The sequence below is a fragment of the Haliotis cracherodii genome, unplaced genomic scaffold (genome assembly GCF_022045235.1).
Source record: "Haliotis cracherodii isolate W230 unplaced genomic scaffold, xgHalCrac1.p SCAF_18, whole genome shotgun sequence".
Taxonomy (NCBI): domain Eukaryota; kingdom Metazoa; phylum Mollusca; class Gastropoda; order Lepetellida; family Haliotidae; genus Haliotis; species Haliotis cracherodii.
Window position 1 is genome coordinate 26,150,808 of NW_027266273.1, and position 19,193 is coordinate 26,170,000.

Genomic DNA, 19,193 nt, shown 5'->3' on the forward strand with positions numbered 1-19,193 from the left:
CGTGCGTGCGTGTGTGTGTGTGTGTGTGTGTGTGTGTTCCAAACAACGGAAATTTAAAACACTCACTATTCTGCTATTCCTTTGAGAATATTCGGTACTGATCGGTCGATTACAGGTTCAAATTGAATTGATATGTTTCTGATTAATCTGCACTAACTAGCCGTTGGGCTCAATGCAAATATGTCGATCATATATGCCTAAATATGGTAGATCAGCAAAATGAAAGGCCTTGTAGTAGGGTAAGGAAGTGAGTGAGTGAGTATGGTTTTACGCCGCTTTTAGCAATAGTCCAGCAATATCACGGCGGGGGACACCAGAAATGGGCTTCACACATTGTACCCATGTCGGGAATCGAACCCGGGTCTTCGGCGTGACGAGCAGACGCTTTAACGACTACGCTACCCGACCGCCCAGGGTAAGGAAGGATTAAACAACGAAACTGTCATGGCTAGATAGATAGGGACAGCCGATAGGTGTCACCGACATGTACAACGAAACCTGCTTATTCCGGACTCCTTTACTTCCGAGACCAGTGGAACGAAGTGGCTACTCACACCACTTAATCACTCACACTGACACGGTTTAAATGGCAAAACCACACCAAGACAAGCAAAAGGCATCTTAATCAGTTCCCTTTGGAGAAGTTAGTGAGTGGATAGAGTTTGTCAGCAATCCTGCTGCTGAGGAGGACATTGGTATTGACTCCACACAATAAGCTCAACAACCGACGTGCATGTTTATTTTCCCTGGATAAATACTTTGTCGTATTCCTTATCCACTGGTTTTCCGCCATGCTCACGCAACGTGATGTCATAGTGGCTTTTGTCAGCCCAGTCCCGGTCTGCTTCCTGACTGTCCAGATGGCTGTATATCTTTGCTGTATCCCGTTCTGTTTCGGGGACTTTCAATAGGTTGCCCTTTACTCTACACAGTTTGTCATACCCGGGATCTTCCGGACGTGCAGGCCTGGTACTTGATGTGGCTTGAGCGTACATGTAGGCGTTCTGAGTCCTCTCCAATGGAAGGCTGATGCATAGAGTATGGTTCCGTTTCTCTGATTTCTTCTTGTTCCTGAATGGGAGGAGCAATGTATTCATCAAACTGCTGATCACTCAAGAATAATTTACACTACTATACTACATGTGACCCGAGTTTGTCTGTGGAGAATGCATTTTGTATACCCTCGATCTGGAAAAGCAAATCCTCTAAAGAACGTGATGATTCTATGTATCTCTTGTTATGCATTATGAGAACATGCTTGCATTTGGAGTTGTTCGTCAATATCTCAACATATTGACACAACATTTTGATGCAATATCATAAATATCTTCGCCTGATGGTATCTCCACAACATACAACTATACAATCTAGCTATCCTGCTATTTGCAATAATGACCGCACTATCGCAATCGGTGTCAGCAATGAAGGATATCGTTTATATATTTGTGTATGCATAAATTATTTACAATATTAAATTGATGGAGGTATAAAGGTTCTGCGTGTCCTTTTCGCCATAAAGTGCGAATCTGTATCGTTGTGACCATGGTCAACATAGAGTTATTGCATCCACAATGGTATCTATCCTTATCTTGTCATGCTAACACCTGCAAATATACATCAGTGATTGAATATGTTTTATCTCCGCTTTGAACAGTATTTCTGTTACCAGGCACCAGGTGTTCATGAAAAGGGTAAGTATAATATTAATAATGATAATAATAATGATGATGATTATGATGATGGGCATATTTATTATGCGTTAGATCCATGCCCTGAAACGTGCTCAAAGCGCATTTCCTCCCCTACCTGTAGCGTAATTTGCATAAAGGAGTTCGTTTGTTTGTTTGTTTGTTGACAGTACTCCAGCCATGTGATGGCTGCCTGTAAGAAAACAGGTGCTGCCAATCATGCGTTCTGACATTTCTAAACCTCATCAGTGTAAAATCTTACATCTATAATCCTACTGATATTGGTGAACCAACACTTTGGTGGTGAAAGCTTGATTAGCAAATATAGTTGAAAGAAAAATGTGTCTTTCCATGAAAATTAAACAGGAAGTACATTAATATGTTCTTGAGTAACTTGGCAATTGCGAAAGGTGGGCTCAATAAACTGAAACAGATGGTACATTGCATGACGTGAGGTAGAAATTTTCTATTGGTAAATACCACTGATTTACAAAGTGACACCCGATGTGTTTATACGTAACAGAGGCGGGTCCGGGATTTTGCAAAATAGTGTAGGGGTGGAAACAAGCCTGCAGCATCACATGGCGGAACTGACATAAGTTAACATGTAACCTGTCGCCACCTCCGGGATCAGATAATGAGTAATGACATCGACAGTTGCTCACCGCTTCATGAAGCAGCATCCCATGATGAGGACACTCACCACCAGCACTGCGATGAGAAACACGACGACGCCGGTCAGACGCTTCTCTGAAACACGTAATACACACAGATATAGTCTACTTCTACACCCAATAGAATGGCAACATACTTTCTCTCATTACAATATATTAACAATATACTGTCAACATATTTTCTCTCATCACAATATATTGACATGATACTGTCAACATCCTTTACTCTCATCACAATATACCGTCAACATACTGTCTCTCATTACAATATATAGTAACAATATACCGTCAACATACTGTCTCTCATCACATTTATTAACAATTATACTGGCAACATCCTCTCTCTCATCACAATAAAGTAACAATATACTTACATCGACCCTCGACACTCCAAAGGATCACCTAACAACCTTTGCACGAAAGTCTCTTAACAATATATCATTAAGTCAATCTTAGACTTGGATCATAATCAAAAGATAACGTGACGTCTGTTTAATGGATAACAAACGACAGTCACGTGGGACATGTTATTTCCTTATCAAACTTTTGATCTTTGCTTTATTGAATGAATCGTTGCCAGATATTACACATATAGTTATTTGTGTAAAGAGCACATACCATGCTGGCCCGAATTCCTTCATTTCCATTTGAAAATGTTATGATAAAGTAACCTGACTGAAACCCATGGGGGCAATCTTTAGCCCACAACAAAACATCTGTACACTGCCAATTTAATGAGAACTGAATAAATCCTAAAACACCTCAAAAGCAGCATGCTCACATTTGATTTTATCTGAGAGTAACTAAGTACAGTCACAAACGTACCTGGGTAGTCCATGAGTGCGAAGGCAATTTTATTGGAAGGCAGGGCGTCTTGTAGTAGATTCTGAAATGATTAAGTTATGTCAGCGCGTAATGACAAGCTGGATTCATGAATTCGTACAAAGATGCAGTTAACTGTGGACGGCGTGTCATGCTTTCAGAGTGTCAGATTGCATATCTCCGGGTCTGCTCGATTGACAGCTCTGTTTCGTCCCCTCACAGTTAACTACAACACACCAACGCCCGAGAATAGCCAATCTCAATCATCAACCGAAATAGCTTCCACTGGGTGCAGAAGGCAAGTGAAACTTATATTAAAGAGTTACAGAAAATCATTAGTGACACCGAGCGTCGCAAAAATGGTTATATAATTAACCTAACCTACTCGTAGCACTGCCAGTCACACAATTTGCAAAAAAAGGTAATTGTTGGTTGCTTGCCACCGTAGAGCAGTACTCCAGCCAAAGTTCAATGCGTAAATATTACAGGTGCCTACAGGATTAACTGGTGTTATATTGAATAAATCAAGGCAGCATTTATACTTTTCAGCGAGAAATACACGCAATTTCAATACGCCAACCTGTAATATGACATTGTATGTCTACACAATCCCAAGAACAACAAACACTGTTTATTTGGATAAGCGTACCGATCCTTTCAGTCACAAGTCAGAGTAAGGCTACTCACCAGTCATCATGTGTCACGGCAGTAGTTCCCCCCACATGTTAATGCCGTCACTCTGCGTCCCGACACACGAAACACTGATTACATTTCCTTATAGATCACGACAGAGGTTAACAAAGACATCTATGGATTATCTTGAGACTGTGTTAAAAATATGTGGAAGTTCGAAACGAGGTTTCACAAGTGTCACTAATTGTGGTTGAAACGTGGTTATAGGCTGAGAACCTTCGATGGTTATCAGCATGGCGTTGTTTCGATGTGTTATATATGACAAGGGTACCATAGCCGTGTTTTTTCGACCTTAAGGGTTTCTAAATATTCGAAATGTTTTCGGTTGAAATAAATAGTCGCCTATAATGAGATCGGTTGAAATAAATAGTCGCATATAAGGAGATCGGGTGTACTAAATAGTCGCATATAATGAGATCGGGTGCAATAAATAGTCGGTTATAATGAGATCGGGTGCAATAAATAGTCGCATATAATGTGATCGGGTGTAATAAATAGTAGCATATAATGTCATCGGGTGTAATAAATAGTCGCATATAATAAGATTGGCTTTAATAAATAGTCGGGTGATATGAAGTGGGATATGGTAACTGGACTGTTAGAATTCCGACATAGTAAATACTTGGTTATAACTAAGCTGGATATAATAGCAATGTTCAGGAGAATAACGAGTTTGGATGTAACGAAATAGTGGTGTCATGGTATAACCGTATTGTATTGATCTTGGCCGACATACACGAAGTTTCACATCACACCCAACCAGACGCGTTTCAATATTACAGGCATATTGAACAGGAATATGAATATGAGTTTATGTATTGAAAGTGAATCTGTGCGTCGATAGCTTTCCCGAGAACACCAGAATACCTTGCAATTAGTAGCGCAAACATTTCACCCTTAGCAGTGTATGCCTATAAACGAGGTGAATCTCACAGCTACAAAAAGCCAACTATACAACCATTTGCAATTTAGCACAGTATATTCTGAATATGCTGCCACGGTTAATGATCATGACAGCATATTTAGAATATATTGATTATATTGTATGTCCATGCACACATACCACACTATGACCTTATGTCCTAACAAGCTTCCCCTAAAGTTGTCCATATATTCTTACACACCATATCATATCTGTACATCCTTTCACATCGTATCACGTCCGTATCCCTTCACTATACATGGTCATACACACAATTCAAACATCACGTCTGTATATCCTTACAAACTCACCACATCACGTCTGTATATCCTTACACACTTACCCTATCATGTCCAGATGACCTTACACACTCACAACACCATGTCAATATATCCTTACACACTTACCATATCATGACCAAATGTCTTGACACACTTACCATTTTATGTCTTTATATCCTTACACACTCACAACACCATGTCAATATATCCTTACACACTAACCATATCATGTCCATATGTCCTTACACACTCACATACCATGTCAATATAACCTTATACACTTACCATATCATGTCCATATGTCCTTACACACTCACAACACCATGTCCATATAACCTTATACACTTACCATATCATGTCCATATGTCCTTACACACTCACAACACCATGTCAATATATCCTTACACACTTACCCTATCATGTCCATATGACCTTACACACTCACAACACCATGTCAATATATCCTTACACACTTACCATATCATGACCAAATGTCTTGACACACTTACCATTTTATGTCTTTATATCCTTACACACTAACAACACCATGTCCATATAACCTTATACACTTACCCTATCATGTCCATATGTCCTTACACACTCACATACCATGTCAATATACCCTTACACACTTACCATATCATGTCCATATGTCCTTACACACTCACATACCATGTCAATATACCCTTACACACTTACCATATCATGTCCATATGTCCTTACACACTCACATACCATGTCAATATATCCTTACACACTTATCATACCATGTCCATATATCCCTACACACTTACCACATCATGTCCATATATTCTTACACAATTACCATATCATGTCCATATGTCCTTACACACTTACCCTTTCATGTCAATATGTCCTTACACACTTACCCTATCATGTCCATATATCCCTACACACTTACCACATCATGTCCATATATTCTTACTCGATTACCATAGCATGTCCATATGTCCTTACACACTTACCCTATCATGTCCATATATCCTTACACAATCGCAACACCATGTCCATATAACCTTACACAATTACCATATCACGTCCATATGTCACTACATACTCACAACACCATGTCCATATACTCTTACACACTTACCACATCACGTCCATATATTCTTACACTTACCATATCATGTCCATATGTCCTTACACACTTACAATATCATGTCCATATGACCTTACACACTTACCATAGCATGTGTTTTTATCCTTACACGCTTAACATACCATATCCATATGTCCTTACACGCTTATCATATAATGTCCATATATCCTTACACACTTACCACATCACGTCCATATATTCTTACACTTACCATATCATGTCCATATGTCCTTACACACTTACAATATCATGTCCATATGGCCTTACACACTTACAATATCATGTGTTTTTATCCTTGTCCATATGTACTTACACACTTATCATATAATGTCCATATATCCTTACACACTTACCACATCACGTCCAAATATATTCTTACATGATTACCACATCATGTCCATATGTCCTTACACACTTACCATATCATGTCCATATGACCTTACACACTTACCATATCGTGTTTTTATCCTTATCCACTCACTGATTATCATCCTGATATCTGGTATGAGAGGGATGATTATTTTCAGTGTTTAATGCGAGGTGTTCAAAGCTGAAGTATTTGATGACTGAACCTATAAATACAATAATTATTTCTTTAAACACGTACTATATAAACCAACAAACCTTTCTCTGTCCTCGCATGTAGTAAAGACGGAAAGAGTAAAAACTACTTCCCTTCATCACGGAAGCCCTTGTCATTCTTGTATAGATATTGTTAGAACATTGTGGGCTATTTTCACATCAAGTTAATGCAGATAGCTTTATTATTAAAGATAACAAGATGCAATGTTTCCCCTTCAAACGGAAATATTTGGATTCATGGTTGCATTTCTCATCAGTAGTCTACTGTACAAGACGGAAGAAATATGTGTCGCTTCGAAATAACGTTCAGACCACTGACCCTCACAGGCGTACTTTCGCGACATTCATTCGTTCATATTTCGATCATAAGAATAAAAGTTTTATTTACCATGGAATCGCAATTAAACAAAGTATAACAAACTGGAGTAATTTGCAATTTTATTATCAAATGCTGAAGCACAGTATCAGGTCAACAATTTCTTACTTTAAATATGCATATGCAGCTGATTGTCTATTTCGTTGAATGAGCATGTGTCTGTTCACGTAGTTCTGGATGTCGGAAGAATTTGGGATGAGGGTAATGCGACGAATACAAATTACAGAATTACGATAAACTATATCACATAATTCCTAATACATGGTCGTTTTCAGCTTACGTCAACGCTAGCCAAAGAGAGAGACGTAAGGTTAGCAGCCTCAGACATTTTAATTTCAACTGTGCGAACTCAACAAGACGAATAAACGAGCCGTAGGTCTTCACTTTAACATCATATGAACTGTCCGCGAAAAGAAAATATGAATGTATGTGTACGTTGTACGCTTGAAACACTGTTTTTTATCAGATTTGACCGTGTTGACATTTTCATCATATGTACTCGGTGACTGCCAAATGGAATGTTAGAAGCCAAACTGGAACTCGGTGTCCGCACTGGTGTCTAGTCGATAATGCTTTTGTGCTTAGACGGGGTTCATTGTGCGAAAGTTAGGAGGGATTACGATCGATTTAATAATTTGGCGTTTTCTCAGTTATGATAAGGGGCGGTCTAGCCTTGTGGTTTAAGCGTTCGCTCGTCGCGTCGAATTCGAAGGCCCGGGTTCGATTCCCCACATGGGTAATATGTGTGAAGTCCATTGTTGGTGTCCCCCGCAGTGATATTGCTGGGATATTGCTAAAAACGGCGTAAAGTCATACTCACTCACTCACTTATGATAAGGCCTTACTGCATTGATAAAACACAAGCACAGCCCTTCAGGTTAAGAAAAACATTTTTGTTTGTTGTTCACCGTGTTGGGGAACACATGGTCGGACAACTATTGTCACAGCGCCATGACATCACTTACTTCGGCTGTGGTTTGGTAGAAAGACGTTGTAACCTTGGACGGCCTCTCAGTTGCTACATAGACGGTACTGACACTGTTTGTTCCCCTTCAAATCACATCTTTGATAATAAATAGAATATTACACTCGTTCTAATTTGGAATCAAGTTTATGTCCATCTTGAAATACTTTTCGGCTTGGCCTCTTTAAACCTCAGGCAAACTCAAAAAGAGTTACCCTTTGCAACCTCGGTAAACCTCGAGCTAGAACGTTTCTTCATATTTAACTGAAACGAGTTTAATACCCTATGATAACAGATTATTATTCATTTTGGAGATGAGGCACGAGGAATAGTCAAATCGATATCCCAAATGCATACAAACGCACTTAAATGTCTTACTAGCGTATTCGGTCCACTGGATATGTCCAATTATGTTGTGTCCCTTTGGGTGCAGGTGATAAGTATTTGAATGGTCAAACACTTCAATGTCACCCGGATGATAACAATGTCAGCAATAACCAGCTGCAGATGCTGGTGGATCTCCGAACTATCAACCTATCTTTGACCCGATGACACTGTACCATCATGGTAGGTCTTCCCCCAAAGTACCTCTCCTACTTTAATTGCTGTCTTGAGCAACCGCCTCTTGTAATGGATCCATGCACAAATAATGACCACTGCTGAAAGCAGTAATTTCGCCATCATCAAATTCTGTGAAACAGGTCTCCCGTGGTGGTAGATAAACGTCTGGTTCCTGGGATTCATCCTCGAAGGTATGCATACACATGTAGGCATTTGGTTCAGGGGATGGGTTTATTGTTTTTTTCTTAACCGGCACAGCATATGCAGGGGGAACATTAGCATCCTCAAGATCACCGATGGGAGGCACGTTAACATATGAAGCTCTCAACTGTGCTGTCTTTGTTTCACTGGCTGCGTCAGGACGCTCCTCCTGTTCCTCAGGTTCCTGGGGATCCTCTACGTCCTGTCGAGGCGTTTCTGGTTCTTTATGGTCAGTCACAGGTTGAAACAGCACGGGGCTGAAACACATATTTTTAATGTTATGAACATTCACGATTACGTGGATATGGTTTTATACAGTTTTTTGCAATATTTTAGACATATAACTGTCGTGGGTCACAACGAATGGGCTCGTGCCAATTTGGAACCGAGACCAAGCTCTTTAAGCACGAAAATAATGTTTTCAAACAGAAAATGGAGATGTCACTATTTCTTGTTTTATGTTGTAATATGAATACCCTAGTGGTATTTGAGCTGAATTCGAGTTTCATGTGGACAGCCTCCGTGGTCTAGTGGTAGAGCGTCTGCCCGGAGAGAGGCAGGTTCGGGGTTCGATCCCCGGCCGTGTCATACGTTAACAGACGGTACTTGTTGTTACGCTGTCTGGCACACGGCTTAAAGGGGATGAAACAAGGACTGGTCAGCTCGGAGTCAGTATACTGTGTCCGAGTGGGGTATTCATGTTAAAAACTGCGGCATAGTATCTCAGTGTGCAAGCACTATCAGTCCGGGCAAGTACAAGCAGCCACACAAACACACACACGTGCATGTACGTCGCTATATAAGTGCAATAATCTTGGACCCGACGTTAAATCCCGTTTCATCACCGCCATCACCCGAGTTACATGGTCAACTTACCCCTTGATAAAAAATAACACTGCAATAATCACAACCATGACACAGGTTAACGCCATCGACGCAATGAAGATGACACATCCTGGAAGAAAAAAGGACTATGTATGGAATAAAATGTTTATTCCGTATTCTGGAAATGTACCTTCACAAAACACACTCTCGTGATAACAGCTCTGTCATATGATGCCATTCTTAATTACTGTAGTTGATATACTCATTTTCATCTCTCACAAATGATGCCTAAGCATTGTAAGTTTTCCAGGAATGTGCGCATTAATATATAATGCGTCATAAGCTCAGTGGGGGCGGTCGGGTAGCCTGGTGGTGAAAGCGTTCGCTCGTCACGCCGAAGACCCGGGTTCGATTCCCGCATGGGTACAATGTGTGAAGCCCATTTCTGGTGTCCCCCGCCGTGATATTGCTGGAATATTGCTAAAAGCGGCATAAAACCGTACTCACTCACTCATAAGCTCAGTGATTAGTCAGCGGACAGTGTTGACTGGTGATATAGTTCCAAGTGAAACCTACTTTTTAGGCAGTGAAGTAAATACAAGTAGGCAAAACAAACATTTCAAACACATATCATTTCCACTTGCCTTTTGCGGCAATCAGTCAGTCCACCCGATAGAGCAATTGCCCTTTATCAAAGCTTAAGGGAAGCTACTCTAGTCTATGAGACGGCATGTTCGTCAAGTCTGCCTCGCTTGTCATTACGTGACGCAGTGCAGGATAGATGGACACACAGCGACAAAATGAAACAAGGTACCTATTCGCACATATCGCCAGATCAAACTATTTTAAATTGGATAAATAGCCACACGCTCACAAACACGGATACAGAAACTAATCCCGCTAGTGATCTCGCTAAATTGTTACGCAAAGTACTAGTATACCTCCAGTGTTACCCAAACTTGTGAAATGACCAAGTTACGTCCCTGTTAGTATCTTAGACTCTTATTTTGATAATGATTACAATTATCCTAGTAATTTGATGGTATAGTCTGACTGTATCGCCGAGGTATACATGTGCGCCGCCACGTTTGTTGGTAACACAGATAGGAGTACTTAAGTGGATTTGTTTTATTTTTATGTTTATTCTGATACTGTTGGTAATATCTGACCGAGAGACCTGCCCATTATAAGATAAATAATTTTATCATATAATGGGTAGGTTTCTCGGCAGAATAAAGCCAACAGATAAAAACGATATCCGTTGGGGTCATATGCGGATAGAGCTGCAAATATCAAAGGTCAAGTTGGGACTACTTTCACTGTTTGTAAACAAACATGGCGTCGCCCTTGTCATTCGGCGATCGAGTCAGAATTAACCATCTGGAATCTGGATAAACTACAGGGATACTTGCTATCATTATCAAAAGAATAGTCTAATATACTGAAAACCAGTGTCTAACTGTGACGTAGCTAAGGCATTTTATAAGTTTTGGCAACTCTGGAGATATAAATTTCGAAACAATTTTGCGAGGGCACGAGGCCTAGCCAAAACGGGATCTGTGCTTGTAGACCTCTGCGGCTTGAAACCTTCTCCACAAATTAAAATAGTTTGATTTGGCCGAAATATATTTGTACATCTGCCCACACTTCTTAACGTTATGACGACAGACCGACTGTCAACAACGTCAGACCGTGGCCGTGACGTCTCATAAACTAGGGTTAGAGTAGCTGCCCTTTGACAAAGGGCAGTTACTCTAGCGGACAGACCGATGGATTGCCGAGAAAGGCAAGTAAAAAACAATTGTTGTTTTGCGTATATGTTGCCTCGCCACTGGATAAGAAACAGATTTCAGTTGGAACTATATTGGCTACTCTCACTGTCCGACTGACAGATCACTTAACCTATGACGTAATAAATATTAATGCGCGCATTCCAGGAAAACTCGCAATATTTCGGTAATGTTTGTAAGGCTCGCTAAATACATAGTGTTTATTCCTAATGCAGGATATTTACCATCCCCAAACACACTCGCGTGATAACCTCTATGTATGTTATATTATATCAAACATGGAAAGCTTGTAAAATATATGAGATTTAACATAACATTCGTTAAATTCATTTGCTACTCTTGTGGCAGATGGATATCTCCCGTCAGAATTAGGTGCCATGTACAAATGTGTAAATGTCTTACCTGTTTTGATGTGGTTATGAAGAATCAAATGCACACCTAGGAGAATCATATTTGCAATGATACCTGGTGATGCCATTGCACCATGTGTAAATCACTTGGTTTGACACCGATTGAAATGTAGCTGCGTTACACACATGGCGGATGCTTTTCAAAATACATTTCAGTTTCAGTAATGAAGTTTCGGTTACGGGATGAAAAAAATGCGAATATATCGAGATATTCTTTCTTCTTCCTCGTAGAACAATGTGCATGAACCTTTCAGCAACAAGAAGTCAAAATGTTACTGAAAATACGACAAGGCAAAAAATACTGCAATCATTCGTTTAACTTTTATAAGGAAAATTGTATTTATGATGGCGTAGCCTTTCGAAAAGACCTGGTGTCATCACTGATTTTAGTCATTCAATCATATTATTTTCACCGCTATTTTGTTTTTTGATCGCTTCCTCAAGATACTAAATACGTTAAGTCGCGTCCTCCAAATATTGATGCAAGGTTCCAATGTATTAATTCATGACCTTCGGATGGTCAAAGTCTCTAAACCCGTGGGCAATATGTCACAATTCTCAACCATTAAGTATTTCTTCCCAATATTAGAAGACAGGACCACCTTCATGGTCTAGTGGTAGAACGTCCGGCCGTAGAGACGATAAAAAATGGTGCTTGTTGTTACCCTGTCAGGCGCTCGGCATTAAGGGGCTTAAGCATGGACTGGTCGGCTCGGAGTCAGTATGCCGGTCTGAGTGGGATATTCATGCTTGTCGCGTTATAAGTTAAATAATCCTGAACGTGATCTTTAAATTACAGCATCAACGTATCGAGTTCTGTTGTAAAACACTCATTGTCCGTCACTTATGTCCTTGAGCAATGGTTTCGCCCGGAGAGCGGAAAGTCCGGGGTTCGATCCCCGGCTGCGTCATACCAAAAGACGTTTAAAGAAAATAATTGTTGTTACCCTGTATGGCGCTCGGCACTAAAGGGATAAAACAAGGACTGGTCGGTTTGGAGTCAGTATACTGTGTCTGATTGGGGTATTCATGTTAAATTGCGGCACGGTATCTCAGTGGGCTAGCACTATAAAATTGGCATCAGTCCGGACTAGCACAAACAGACACAAACACACCTCAAAATGAAAACATGATAAAAGTATGAGATTCAACTGCTATAGAATAATGACGTGCATCTAAATTTTCAAACAATAAGCTACTGAATATAAAGGCCGAGCTGTGCCGATCACCGGACAGCGGACGGTCATCAGAACCCAAACGAATTTGGTTCAACGACCCGGTGACAGAAACGCAGAAGCTGTCAAATGGGAAGTATTTACAATCTAAGGGAAATAACTTTTGTTCACTTCTCTCTGCAGTGGGAATGAATCTTGTGCCACAGGCAACTTTTACTGCCATCTGTTCTCATGTATGCGGACCCGTTCCCTAAAACGACCTTAGCGCTACGACTGTCGTAATGGAAAGCTACAGTATGGGAGTTACGGTCGTCTCAGGGCCACGGCTATCGTAACTGAATGTTAAAGTATGAGACATACGGTCGTCTTCGCTAAGGCTGTTGTAATTGAATGTTAAAGTATGAGAGTTACTGTCGCCTTAGCGCTACGGCTGTCGTAACTGAATGTTAAACTATGAGACTTACGGTCGTCTTAGCGCTACGACTGTCGTAATTGAATGTTAAAGTAAGGACGTAAGGTCGTCTCAGCGCTACGACTGTCGTAATTGAATGTTAAAGTATGAGACTTCCGGTCGTCTTAGCGCTACGGCTGTCGTAATTGAATGTTAAAATATGAGAGTTACTGTCGCCTTAGCGCTACGGCTGTTGTAATTGAATGTTAAAGTATGGGACTTTCGATCGTCTTAGCGCTACGGCAGTCGTAATTGAATGTTAAGGGATGGGACTTACGGTCGTCTCAGCACTACGGCTGTCGTAATTGAATCATTAAGTTAAAGTATGAGAGTTACGGCCGTCTCAGCGCTACGGCTGTCGTTATTGAAAGTTAAAGTGTGAGAGTTACGGCCGCCTTGACGCTAAATGGCTTTGTGGAATAGTGTCCAGGACGTTTATATCTGAAAGCAGCGACTTAATGTCAAGAGACTGAGAGCTATTTTCCGGCGACCGCGACATAATATACGGAGGCTGTTTCTATATTTAGATAGACCAGGTTTCGAACAATCCCTCATGAATAGAAGAAAATCAATCTGTTTCAGAAGTCACTGCAAAGTATTGTTTTTCTGCATAATAATTTAATGACAGAATTAATTACGACAGTATGAAGTGCAGCAACTATCGCTGCAAAGAGTTGCGTCCCTTAGATACATGTACATGTGTTGGCGATACCCGTGGGTGCGACTCTGAGATTCGCCCTGATGACTGTTCCTATGTGCTACATCACATCCGTGCTGGTGGTTCTGAACTTTGTAAGATTTGGGGCGTAAGCGAGGAGACCGTTCAACGTGGCGCTGAACCAAACTCACTCAACAGAGAGGAGGTTGCAGCTTTTGTCGTCGTATTACATGCAGCCATTGCATTTACCGAGTCTACAAATATAATACTCCTATATTACCTTCAAACAAACAAGGACTTCAACCTTAATTAACAATCGTTTATTGCACTTCAGAAATTCAACAGATATACACATTCAAACATCCATAGGTCATTAAGTCATTATCACGTTAAAACCTTCTGATGGCCATGTTAAGGTGGTGACGTATGACAGTGTTATGTCACGTGCTCATCGTAATCGCCACACTAACCTGGTCCGGTGACTAAACAAGGTCACCGAGATTGAACCATGTTCGCTCTATAAGTGTTGTATAATAAATCAACAGTCTCAGGTCCATCCGTACACTTACTCTCTGGCAAAGACAGCAACATATGTATAAATTACATATTTCAGATTATAGCAGTACACATGTATATATAAACATATTTTGGCACACATATAACACATTCACATAAATAAATCGCTCGTATAATCGATCATTAATAATTTAATATTACATCAACATTTTGCACCAACCAAAACATTATAGATGAGGAGTGTATGCACCCATTTGCAACACACATACGACATATATCCTCAGTCCCTGATTAGGTCCGCTTCTCTGTATGATGGTGTGACCTCGGTTTACTCGGGTCATATCCGGGTGAAGGTCACTGTGTGTTTTCGCTTGAAGTCACAACTGCAGCATCTATTCATAACGACTGAGAGTTTCACAAGACCCACGAAGACAAGGATACAGGCAGCAACGATTGTCAACCTCAGGACTATTGTTTTGGCCAGATCTGGAAAGAAATTATGATATAAGCTACTTTTCAAACTACTTTCAGAAATGTAAAGATCAACGGTTAAATATCAGGAAAGTAGTGCCTGTGCGAAAAAAGATGCATGCTTGTGCTCGTCAGGCTACATTTACTATTTGTGCTCGTCAGGCCACATTTACTGCTTGTGCACGTAAGGCATTATTTACTGCTTGTACACGTCAGGTCACATGTAGTACTTGTACACGTCAGTGAGTGAGTGAGTATGCTTTTACGCCGCTTTTAGAAATATTCCAGCAATATCACGGCGGAGGACACCAGAAATGGGCTTCACACATTGTACCCATGTCGGGAATAGAACCCGGGTCTTCGGTGTGACGAGCGAACGCTTTCACCACCAGACTACCCGACCGCCCCTTGTACACGCCAGGCCACATTTACTGCTTGTACACGTTAGGCCACATTTACTGCTTGTGCCCGTCAGGCTGCATTTACTGCTTGTACACGTCAGGCCGCATTTACTGCTTGTACACGTTAGGCCACATTTACTGCTTGTACACGTCAGGTCACATTTACTGCTTGTACACGTCAGGTCACATTTACTGCTTGTACACGTCAGGTCACATTTACTGCTTGTACACGTCAGGCCACATTTACTGCTTGTACACGTCAGGCCACATTTACTGCTTGTACACGTTAGGCCACATTTACTGCTTGTACACGTCAGACATTATTTACTGCTTGTACACGTCAGATCACATTTACTGCTTGTACACGTCAGGCCACATTTACTGCTTGTACACGTCAGGTCACATTTACTGCTTGTACACGTCAGGCCACATTTACTGCTTGTACACGTCAGACATTATTTACTGCTTGTACACGTTAGACATTATTTACTGCTTGTACACGTCAGACATTATTTACTGCTTGTACACGTCAGGTCACATTTACTGCTTGTACACGTTAGGCCACATTTACTGCTTGTACACGTCAGACATTATTTACTGCTTGTACACTTCAGACATTATTTACTGCTTGTACACGTCAGGCCACATTTACTACTTGTACACGTCAGGTCACATTTACTGCTTGTACACGTCAGGTCACATTTACTGCTTGTACACGTCAGGTCACATTTACTGCTTGTACACGTCAGGCCACATTTAGTGCTTGTACACGTCAGGCCACATTTACTGCTTGTACACGTCAGGCCGCATTTACTGCTTGTACACGTTAGGCCACATTTACTGCTTGTACACGTCAGGTCACATTTACTGCTTGTACACGTCAGGTCACATTTACTGCTTGTACACGTCAGGTCACATTTACTGCTTGTACACGTCAGGCCACATTTACTGCTTGTACACGTCAGGCCACATTTACTGCTTGTACACGTTAGGCCACATTTACTGCTTGTACACGTCAGACATTATTTACTGCTTGTACACTTCAGACATTATTTACTGCTTGTACACATCAGGCCACATTTACTGCTTGTACACGTCAGGCCACATTTACTGCTTGTACACGTCAGGCCACATTTACTGCTTGTACACGTCAGGCCACATTTACTGCTTGTACACGTTAGACATTATTTACTGCTTGTACACGTCAGACATTATTTACTGCTTGTACACGTCAGACATTATTTACTGCTTGTACACGTCAGACATTATTTACTGCTTGAACACGTCAGGCCACATTTACTGCTTGTACACGTCAGACATTATTTACTGCTTGTACACATCAGACCACATTTCCTGCTGAAACACGTCAGACCACATTTCCTGTTTACACACGTCCGGCCACAGATACTTGTCATACAGGGTCAGTTGGCACATGTATTATATAACCGCGCGTTCACGGCAGTTCACATCAAACCTGCGCATGACTCTGGTCTCATTACCGGGATTATACTTTAGATACAATTCAACAGTCGTACACGTAAGATCCAGTAAACTATCTAAAGTCATGTATTGGCAGTACCGTTCAGGATACATTTGTTGGGTTACATCGCGCCTGTATCAAGTGCACATGTATCGATCGGGTCTCCCTAGAAGACAACTTTTAAGTCACGGATGTACAGTTCACGTACAGTTCACATGCACGTGCAGCTTGAGTACACTTCATGCACCGGGTATAGACTGAACCACGTACAGTGTCACAGGTCTGCACATACCTGCTTTATTTAGAGAGCAGCTGCCTCCTTCAGAACAGGATGCATCACCCTGCAAGAAAATGGGTTTTGTTAAATCAATCAAAATCACTTCTCTGATCCGGTGAAGAAAAGAAAAGGTCTTCATCAATCAATGCTTGCCGTAGAAGGCGACTATATTTGGCGTAGGAGGCGTCTAACGGGATCGGATGGTCAGACTCGCTGACTTGGTTGATGTATGAAATCATATCCCAATAACGTGGATCGATGCTCAACATGACGTCAGTCACTGGATTGTCTGGTCCAGACTCGATTCTTTACAGACCGCCGTCATATGGCTGAAATATTGCTGAGAACGGCTTTAAAAACCTCTCCATCAACCAACCATCCACTCAATCAATCAATCAACCTGTGTTGGACGCAAATAATGACTAGTTGGAATACTTGTTACTTTTAATGGGGAGGGGATGGGGAGGGGAGGTAGGGGAGGGAGGGGGCGGGGGAGCACGGGTGGCCCAGTCGTCTAAGGCGCCGCGATTCGCTGTGCAGAGTTGCGTCCTTTGGGCACGCCAGAAACCTATGATTGTGGGTTCGAATCCCGGTTCGCCCCGATTATGTTTCTAGGTTTGTCAGCACCATACCTGTGCTCGGGGGTTTCACCGAAGTGGTAAACGTCTGAGACCTGCATCACTTCGGGCTTTCCTCAAACATTAAGCTGACACGCCGCAATATAACTGGAATACTGTTAAAAGCGGCGTTAAACCCAACTCACTCACTCACTACTATTTATGGTTGACTGTATCTGTAACCCATTGTTATATGCAAATTGCACTTTTAAAAGAATTGAACCGTTAATTGCTTACCACTGTCGTATTGTCGTTAGCCCTGAGTGTGGAATGTTCTGTAGAGATCGGTGCTGTGGTTGTTGAGGGGGGTGTGGTAGTGTGTCTCAGAGGCAGGACCGGTGACGCCACACATACTGCCGTCACCAGAACGATCGATACTATATAGTTACACAACCGGACACGTTGTACTGCCAACATGGCTGATCAGGGTCCTCCTGTAACACAATGATCGGACACCTCAGATATGAGGGGAACTCCCGAGTCACATGGTCCAGCACCTGAAACAACCCGTTCATCTCTCAACATGAAGCTTCAACTGTTAAACGCCACCATTGCGGCCGCACAACACGTGACGTGGCCAATTGCAAAACAGTAACATTGTGACGTCACAACATAGATATTACAGTCTCTGTACCCGCTGTGTGTGTGTATATGAGTGTGGTGTGAAGTGTGTGTTTGTACGCGTGACTGAGTGTGTGTAAGAGTGTATGGCTGTGTAATGTAAGTGTATGGATGACTCAGTGAGTGAGTGAGTGAGCATGAATGAGTGTGTGCGTGCGTGTGTGTGTGTGTGTGTGTGTGTGTGTGTGTGTGTGTGTGTGTGTGTGTGTGTGTGTGTGTGTGTGTGTGTGTGTGTGTGTGTGTGTGTGTGTGTGTGTGTGTGTGTGAATATCTATCGTTTGGTTTTGTTTGATCGTTGTTCAACACCGCACTATTCCAGCTGTATGACGGCGATCTGTAAATAATCGAGTGTGGACCACACAATCCAGTGATTGATATCATGTTTATCGATTTACGATGCCATGCATACACCAAGTCAGCGAGGCTGACCACCCGATCGCGTTACTCGCCTCTTACGACAAGCATAATAGCTTGTATGAGTGTGTGTGTATGGGTGTGAATGTGTGTAATGTGTGTGAAAGTGAGTGAGTGTGTTCCGGGCACTAGCCACAGAGATCACACATAACACACCATCTGCAAACACAAATATAGTTCAAGAACACGTGTATGTATAA

The 19,193-nt window shown here is 41.6% G+C and overlaps 3 protein-coding genes across 9 annotated transcripts in view; all 3 read right to left on the reverse strand.

Moving 5' to 3' along the window:
• Nucleotides 1-242: 242 nt before the first annotated feature.
• On the reverse strand, nucleotides 243-3,048 carry LOC139465584 (uncharacterized). Its single transcript, XM_071247293.1, has 3 exons — nucleotides 3,039-3,048; nucleotides 2,354-2,438; nucleotides 243-1,071 (listed from the first exon to the last, which is right to left on the reverse strand). Exons 1-3 carry the CDS (start codon nucleotides 3,046-3,048, stop codon nucleotides 738-740), a joined length of 429 nt encoding a protein of 142 aa, XP_071103394.1. The 3' UTR covers nucleotides 243-737.
• Nucleotides 3,049-8,602: 5,554 nt separating this feature from the next.
• LOC139465455 (uncharacterized) lies at nucleotides 8,603-11,980 on the reverse strand. Its single transcript, XM_071247170.1, has 3 exons — nucleotides 11,905-11,980; nucleotides 9,764-9,842; nucleotides 8,603-9,144 (listed from the first exon to the last, which is right to left on the reverse strand). The coding sequence occupies exons 1-3, from the start codon at nucleotides 11,978-11,980 to the stop codon at nucleotides 8,724-8,726; spliced, it is 576 nt and encodes a 191-aa protein (XP_071103271.1). The 3' UTR covers nucleotides 8,603-8,723.
• Nucleotides 11,981-14,527: 2,547 nt separating this feature from the next.
• LOC139465457 (uncharacterized) overlaps nucleotides 14,528-19,193 on the reverse strand; it is an 11,135-nt gene continuing 6,469 nt past the window's right edge. For 4 of the 7 annotated variants that reach the window (XM_071247181.1, XM_071247178.1, XM_071247177.1 and 1 more), the window contains 3 exons: nucleotides 18,196-18,392; nucleotides 17,357-17,405; nucleotides 14,528-15,198 (listed from right to left, as the gene is read on the reverse strand). In XM_071247181.1, the coding sequence (XP_071103282.1) occupies nucleotides 15,050-15,198; nucleotides 17,357-17,405; nucleotides 18,196-18,375 (378 nt within the window). In that variant the 5' untranslated portion in view covers nucleotides 18,376-18,392 and the 3' untranslated portion in view covers nucleotides 14,528-15,049. Of the gene's footprint in view, nucleotides 15,199-17,356; nucleotides 17,406-18,195; nucleotides 18,456-19,193 lie in introns of all 7 variants that reach the window. The other 3 variants (XM_071247176.1, XM_071247175.1, XM_071247179.1) reach the window with 1 other exon arrangement.